Source organism: Cynara cardunculus, unplaced genomic scaffold (assembly GCF_001531365.2).
Source record: "Cynara cardunculus var. scolymus isolate 2C unplaced genomic scaffold, CcrdV1 Un_Scaffold_739, whole genome shotgun sequence".
NCBI lineage: Eukaryota > Viridiplantae > Streptophyta > Magnoliopsida > Asterales > Asteraceae > Cynara > Cynara cardunculus.
In genome coordinates, this window is record NW_020200612.1 from 179,318 (window position 1) to 187,794 (window position 8,477).

Below are 8,477 nucleotides of genomic sequence, written 5' to 3' on the forward strand. Positions count from 1 at the left end.
GGTACGAATAATTACCGGCTTTATAACGAGAGTAAATGTTTCAAAATAATATTTACCATATTGTGGATGAAAACCTTTGGCGACTAGGCGTGCCTTATATTTATCAATTGACCCGTCCGGTTTGCATTTGACAATAAAAGTGCAATACTCTCACCTTGGGTGGATCTTTTTCAAGTCAAAGTATGTGCGGGGATCACATTTTTCAAATTTATTGTCACGATTTTTAAAGTACGAAGAAGAAAACAGTTTGATTGATTGGTAATCAAAATGGCAGGTAGGGTGATCAAAATGGCAATTCAAATCAACTTTTGAATATATAAAATCTATTCTTTAGTGAATTAAAGCACATGACATTGAAAAGCTGGACATGGTTGAAGTTGGTCGTATTAATCAAAGAGAGAGGAGCAACTTGACATTACCGGTTGGTATTATTACGAGTATGTTGTATTCAACACTCTCGTGAATTTGTATTTTGATGATTGTTCGGCTCATGTAGGCACCAAAGATCACAAACGGGAGTCGATTAGATCGGTCACTGCTCAGCCTGATTTTCAGAGGCCTTGAATACCATCAGTTTCTAACGAGAGCTTCAGCAGAGAGAATGTGGAACGCATGTTATTCAATTACTTGCTACATTGTTATGTCAAACACAAAAGGTAAGAAAATGATTTTAGCAGCCAAAGGGTACATGTCAGGTTAACCAACAAATATTTGCATCTATACAATAAAAGCCAGAAAACAAGCATCAGCATTTTCCCCTAAGAATGGTGCCACTTCTACATCTTCTATCTCCTAACATCAGCATACCCTGCGTACGTATAGCTTATCCGGTTAGCAAATTGTGCAACACAGCTTATCACATGACAATCTTAAGCCAAAACCAGACGATGCATGCACTGTATGTAAGCTTTCCATCGTATCAAACTCAACCGAATATAAGGTTATATACCAGTCACATACCTGTTCTTTCAATCAAGCACTATAGCCTTTTTGTTGCTTTCTGTAACATTTTTTAGCTTCTCCAGCTCAGTCAACGCACTTCTCAATGGTTCTTTTACCTTGCTTTTCTTGGCCTGAAATACAACAGAATTTTAAATGCAGCAGCTTCTGGAAAACACATACGTATAAGTTGAGTTCTCTAATTGAGAACAACCCTATAAGAAATTTGTCTTCTTCTGATTAAGAAATTCAATTTTACATTACTCTATTAACCAAATGAATCATATTAGAATACCATGTTTCATTAAAATGGTACAATGTACAACAAAATCATAAAGACAACTTGTGAATTGTGATATACATCAATAGAACTGTTGATGAACATATGATCTTACATTTATACAACTATATCAGTAATTTTCGCTTACTTCACTTTGAGATGAAGAGTATGTAGACAAGGTGCCGCAAAGTAAAGAATGCAGCAGCTTACCTTGGGTAAATGCCACGGGTGGGTTTTTTGTCAAGGGATCAATTTGATGTTTGTTATCCCATTGTACAAGGTGTGCATAAGATCTTATCAGTCACAGAACAATCTATTTCAGCAAGACATTAAGTTATTATTTTTTAAAACAAAATACACTCGCATCTCTAAAGGATTCACAACTTCAGGATTGCAGAGATTCATTGATACCATTGGATCAAAACCACTTGAAAGCAGGATATAAAGTTATGTCATCATATCGAGAAAGCCTATGCCATCCACCAACCCAAACCAGGCAACAGACACACCCCCCCCCCTGGCGGAGTCGGGCAGAAGGAAAAAGATATCCGAACACTACCAAGTTCCAGCATTTTCTCACTGTCTTCATATAAAGCTTGGTATAAGATGGTCTTTTAGCATCCATCATCCATTCTTACAAAGCTTAATTGCAAGTTCAGAGGTGTCAAGTTTTGTCCAATTATTTAGACGGGGCACGTGTTGATCATGAAATTCAGAATAATCCTTCAGGGGACTCAATTTCAGGTTGCCAAGTTTGGGAAGAAAGGCCTGTTTTAGTTATTACAGTTTAGAAGAAAGTCCTAGAGTTGTCCCATTTGGAAGAAAGACTTGTTTGACTTGTCCCAGTTTGCAAGAAAGGCTTGTTCGCGATAACCGAGTGTCAGGGTGTTAAAAGTTCATCAGGAAACTTAATACTTTTTCCTAAAATCTATATATCTCATCTAAGTTCGATTGTATATACCTGCTTCATCCCAATTGGACAGTTCAACATTGTTCATCAGTAACACACTACTGACCATTGCTTGACTAGTCCATGAAAAAAACTTTCTCCAAGCAGATGTTCATATACATAATGAGATTGCACTCTTCTATTTTGTGGAAAAAGAATAACTAAGCAATGTGGTGTCGTTTATACCAACTTCTTCCATTCATTCAATTTTTAAAGCTGCAAATTTGAGGAACCTTAGTAACAAGTGTAGCAAAAACGATGCAACTGCAAACCCACCATAGCAGCAGTTTCTAAAGCCTTTACAGCAAAACATATCATACCTTTAATGATGGCATGAGGCCGAAAGCTTCACCAACCGATTCAATTGCAGTATTTGCAATGACACACATCTGAAACAATTTGAAATTCTCTTTTAGATACCAAGTTGAACATGCAGTATATCATTAAATAAGTTTTGAGGTTTAGATTAATACCTCGCCATCCGAAAGACCTTGATCCTTGAGAGATCTAGATTTGAGTTAAAGATCAGCTGCAATTACTTGCATGAACGAGTAAAACTTTTATATGCACTAAAGATTCACGGGATACGAGGAAAATGGGATGAGAGAAGCCAAGAAACCAGAAGGAAGAATAATAAGAATGGGTCATCATGATGCTCATAAACAAAAAAAGGATACTCCAATACTTGTCTAGCAGAGTGAGGGTTGGTGTAATGATTGCCTCTGTTGGCATACTGCAGTGCCCTGTCAAATGAACTGGGAAAAGATACGACTTTAGCAATGTACCGTGCTTCCATTGATTGCATGCCGTATCATCTCCTACTGAAGACGAAAGCAATTTAACTTATTATTTCTCACCTAGGGATCTTAATTGTTGGATCCTTGGACAGTAGCACCATATGTTCTTGGATTCCTTGTAAGATTTGTGCAGCTTCACAGTCCATCAAACACTTGGCATTCTCAGGAAGCTCTGCTCAATAAATACCAGAGGTTAAGCAAGGATATAACTCAAGCACACACAAACCTAGAACATTATTATTTATTTTTCTCACTGATGTACAGAAAACAGTACATAGTACGTCTCGGTCATCACCAAATAAGAACCTATTACGCAAAGATGCAGCAGCATTAAAAAACAAACACAAATCATATGATCACATTGTAGACCAATCATATGAAGTTTGAAAAATGATTCAACAAGGGGAGACTGGTTATTAGTTTCATGTAAAATTCAAAAATAAAGATGATTTAGATTTTGGAGTAATATTTGATACGCTGTGCATGAATAAGGATTTTTACAACAAGAATAACCAGGCCCATAATAACAATATACATCTTTAAGTTTTTTAAATAAAATGAACATTTGAAGTTGTACTCGAAATCCATTCCCTGACACCCATCCGTTCATATTATTCCCATTATTTATCTGAATCAATGTTCTAAAAATCCCTGCCTATTCATTAAGCAGCCCCACCACTACAATTAGTTAGCGCCATTTAATTGGCTGCATATGAGTTAAGGATACCTCACCATTTCAATTATCAAGTAATTGTTGAATTAGTGTATTTAAAGGGAATCTTTACAATCTTTCCTGAGTAATCACATGAATGGTATGATGAATCTACTAGACATCTAGAAAAGTAACTATATTTAATTCCTACATGTTTACATGATATGAAAATAATTACTCTATATTTTTAAATCAACCGTTTGTTCTTCCGTTTAATCCCCACTTAGGGAATTAAGCACTAAAAGGTCACACAACTGCCTAGATCCCCTTAACGCTTTCTAGAACACTAATCTAAATAGCCAAAACCAACTTCAGAGACTGATTAGAAATCTAAAATCTACAGCAATGTATCTTTGCTTGCTGACTGCTAGCACACTGAATGATGTTATTGCTACTAATAACAATCTATAGGAAACAATGGGGGAAAAAATAAGAAAAGAAAGCAGATCCCCATTCATACAACAATGCATCTTACAGATTGATCCTATAAATCACTAGTAAGTAGTTCACATTCCAACAAAGAATGTCTTCCCCTTTTCAGATACAGATCAATAATCTACAATGTAATGATGATTACAACCCAAGAGGTTCATTTGATCCACCTAAAAAGGATTAATAGTGTCACAGAAGTTACCAATAAGCAGGTGCCAAGCAGAAGTAGTTCTGTATGTCTCACCAGTAAGCTACAAGTCCTTTATACGTGAAAATTTTGAATTGAAGAATAAAAAGAAACAAGGTATGAAATATCAGCTGCACTAAGCTTAGGCAGATAGTTGTGAAAGCCATACAAACAGCTACAGCTAAAGAAGAAGAATGAGCCAAGTAACATACTAACCTTGTTCAACCTTGAGCAAAAGCGGAGGAGGTTCCTTCTTTGCAGATCCTTTACCAGCTTTGCCTCCCTTGTCTCCCTTTCCCCCTTTGCCCAAGAATATCAATTCATGCATAAGAAAGAAGAAATTTGCATAGGTAAAAAATAGCAAAGGACTATTGCTTCTAGAATATAAGCAATAGAATTTTATAGAAACATGAGAAGATAAAGAAAAGTAGTTATACGGCCATACCTTTAGCAAAAGAAGTATCATCCTTCCCATTAGACTTCCCATTTCCATTTGTGTCAAATTTGTCGTCATACAGATCTAGGACATCCACAAACGTAACAAGTTTAGTGAGAAAATTATGAGTTAGTAAAGAGAATGCGTCTTAATTCAAGTCGACAGTTGGTTGATTATATTCTTGTCAGTTATGCTAGTAAATCAATGGGGTTAAACCTTCTGAATCAAACTGAACTTTCCTTCCCTTCAACTTAGCTGAGTTATCATCCTTTCCTTTATAACCTACACAAAAGAATTATAAACGGAAAACAACTTTAAAAAGACAAAAACTAGTAACTCATAATTAAAAAAACTCATAAGAATTATAAACGGAAAACAACTTTAGCAAATAAAGAAATTATTTCAGATCTTGGTTTTAAAAAGCGTGATGCGGTCCGATGCGTTAAGGGTCCCAGAAGCCGATGCGTGATGCTGATGCGCTCGCATCACGCACGTGATGCGCCCGGTATTCAAAAAATATTTATAAATTAATTCTACATATCAATTTCTACCTTAAAAATACTTACCTATCAAAATACTTCATTTATAACATAAATTAGTTAAAAAAGTGGCATTATAATCTTAAAAAGTTCGTTTTCTACTTTTTTGCTGGTTGTCGAGTATCGACAACAACTCACGTCAGTTTTAACTGATATGCGATGCTAGGTCTCTCACAGTGCGACTTCTACTTCTTCACTGTCGGCTTCTTCTATTAGGTCTCTCATAGTCTCACGTTCTATTTTACTTAACTAAGAAGCCCAACTAAAAACTGAAAAAGGGAGCCCAAAAATGCAACATACATGATGCGTTGATGCATAAGTGATGCACGCATCGTGTGATGCGTAGGTGATGCGATCATGGAATCGCAATGCATCAGACCTTTGATGCGTTTTCTTCAGCGCATCACAGCGCATTATGCGCGCATTTTTAAACCAAGTTTCAGATAACAAAAAACAAGAAAGCATTTATGAAGTCTTCTTTTAGATAACAGTCTTTCTGCAGTTTTATAGCACCTGTCAATGTGCTGCACATAAGCCTGTGCAAATAAATATCTTATTCTGATTTTATGGTCGAGTTGCATTAAAGATTTCCAAATTTGTTGAATTTGAGCATATTTTATTGGTATTTAATTTCAAACGTTTTATAGTTTCATGGTGAGATGTTTACATATCTGTGTTTAAGGTCATTGTGTAAAGTTACACATATAAGTAGCATATAGTGAACGATTTTTCACCATCCAAATGTTCTGGAGGGTGCCATGCCTCCCCATAACACCCTAGAGGTTGGCTACCATCACAAATCATTTTAAATGAAAAAACTATGGCTGCACAATATATATTAACCCTCAAAGCTCATTATGAAGTTTCATGAATATCCATCTTGGCTAATATTTAGGAATGGGCCATCATCATAATACAGAACTGGAGTGAGCAATCAGAAGTGACACTTATGAACAACCTCTAAAAACCAAACCAACGGAACCGTGCATATCTCACTTGAAAGTAGGGTGGAGGAGGGTATGATGTACACAGACCTTACCTCAACAACAAGGATAGAGAGGTTGTTTCTATGAAGACCCCCCCCCCCCTTGTGCAAGACACAATGTGTGTGCAAGCAGGTGATAAGATAAGTAATATAACAGGTAAGCAAGAAATATTAATGGTTCAATTGTGTGCAACTGACAATGTAATAAGGTAAAGCATACAAGTAGAACTAACATATTTGGCAACTTAAACATGTAGGTATGACCAGTAAGAAAATCAAGCAAGAAAGCTGTGTCAGGTCCTTTCAAACCCAGCTATTCCACACATGCAGGGGCAAACTCACTTTAAGAGATACGATGGCACGAGCGACTGCTTCGTTCCTCCATCATAGTCTAAAATTTTATAGGGTCTTGAAAGGTGCTACAGTATCATTTTGCTTTGTGCAACCGTGTATATTTTGAAACTACAATGGTGACACAAGTTTCTCTTGGTAGAGCTGGTTTGCATGGCTTTTCTCCCACCCCAGACCTGGGTTCGAATCCTGTTAGCTTTTAGTTCAAGACTTGAACATAGGACCTCACATATGAAAAGCAAAGAACTAACCGATAGACCAATGATTATTTTGTGAAAAATATCCAAACCTTTGTTTCTTATAGTCAAATGGTGCCACCACTTGGAAAAAAATTTCTAGATCCGTATCTGCACACAAGGATCCTATTTGCCTACTCTCTACCCTCCACTCAATACCCTCTACCAGATCCTACTAAATACCAGCCACTCTAGTCCTATGCCTAGAAGAAATTGTATAATAAACAACCTCTAGCATCTAAAACTAATCTTAAAGCCACTTTAGATATGAAAATAAGAAGGAGGCGCTTAATTGTTCTTAAAACTACATCAACCAATTAGAGGTAAGGTAAGAAATAATTGAACAGAAAGGAGCCCAATGGGGGTAGATTGCAAAAAGAGAAGCCTCCAACGACGTACAAGGCTATGTTGTGTAGAAGAAGAATACAAGGGTTTTGTGTGACGAAGCGAATGTAAGAATGCAAGCACATGCAAGGAGATGGGATATGACAGATAAAGAAATCAGCTTGCTGATATAACGAGAGAATGAGCCGTTTAGTTGATTAAGCAAACTGGTTTATGTGCAGTAAAACGCAAAATCACAGAAATGGAAGCACAAACATATTAGGGTTTTACCTGGTGACTTCAAAGCAGATTTCCCCCCTTTTCCTCCTTTATCAGACATTATCTGGTGCTACAGAAACAAAGAGACAGAGAAATAGGAGATGATAAACAGCATTAGAGGGAGGTGTGAAACGAGAGTCGGTGGTTGTTAACAAAAATCAAAATAAAAGATTTCCCTTTTCAGAGACGAAATGGGAGATGCATTAAATGAATTGAAGAGTATTGATGTTACCTTGGGAAGGGAAGGGAAGAAAAGGGTTTGAAGCTGAGTGAGCAGCAGTAGCTTCGACCTCCACCTTTCTGATTCTACGCCTTTGCCCAGGGCCAGGGGGTAGGGGAAGGGAATGGGAATTATATTTGTATTTGTTAATCAAAAGAAAAAAAAAGGAAAGGGGAATTAAGTTTATATTTCATTATCAAAAGGAAAAAAGTCCAAATAAATTTGTTATTTATACTACATATATAAGCATTTAAGACAAAGTCTTAATTACAAGTCTTGAAGCCTAAAGTACTACCATTTTATGCAACAATTTCAAAAATCTCTTAATTACAAATTCTTATGCATAATGTACAAGCTTTTTATGCATCTGCTTTCCAAAGACCAAAAATTGCCTATGTTGGGCCGGTTTCTTCTCTAGGTTTCTTCCTCTTCTATCTCCTASCTYTGCTATCACCCAAGACCAAAACTTTTCTTCTCTTCTGTATCATTTCTCWGCACYAGCAACATTTTGGGTTAGAAAGCAGAGGTCTTTCTTCTTCACAGACCTYGTTTGGCGTAACAATGGTGTTCTGGATGTATCACCTCGATCAGAGAACCGATTTCATGTATCAAAGGGATTTGATGTATCAAAACCTCATTGATACAAATAGCTCYCTCCTCCCTGTTGATTTAATTTCACAGGTTCTTCAAAACCCTAGAATTTGGAGGGGTAGTTGGGCTTTGTTTGTAGAAGCAGAAGAGAAAAAGTCGAAATCGAGGAGCAGCAGCAAGATAGATCAACACAGTAGCAACGATTTGGAGTTTTGGTTTG

At 36.7% G+C, this 8,477-nt stretch overlaps 1 protein-coding gene across 2 annotated transcripts; it reads right to left on the reverse strand.

Annotated features, from left to right (window-relative positions):
• Positions 1-594: 594 nt before the first annotated feature.
• LOC112501956 (DNA-directed RNA polymerases IV and V subunit 4-like) lies at positions 595-7,799 on the reverse strand. Of its 2 annotated transcripts, XM_025105755.1 has the most exons (11): positions 7,679-7,799; positions 7,459-7,516; positions 4,949-5,014; positions 4,742-4,816; positions 4,513-4,596; positions 3,026-3,137; positions 2,846-2,923; positions 2,642-2,675; positions 2,489-2,557; positions 961-1,073; positions 595-808 (listed from the first exon to the last, which is right to left on the reverse strand). In XM_025105755.1, exons 2-10 carry the CDS (start codon positions 7,505-7,507, stop codon positions 969-971), a joined length of 672 nt encoding a protein of 223 aa, XP_024961523.1. In that variant the 5' UTR covers positions 7,508-7,516; positions 7,679-7,799; the 3' UTR covers positions 595-808; positions 961-968. The 2 variants fall into 2 exon arrangements, with proteins under 2 accessions (XP_024961523.1, XP_024961522.1); XM_025105754.1 differs by lacking the exon at positions 7,679-7,799 and having other exon boundaries at positions 4,513-4,816; positions 7,459-7,497.
• Between the last annotated feature and the right edge of the window lie 678 nt (positions 7,800-8,477).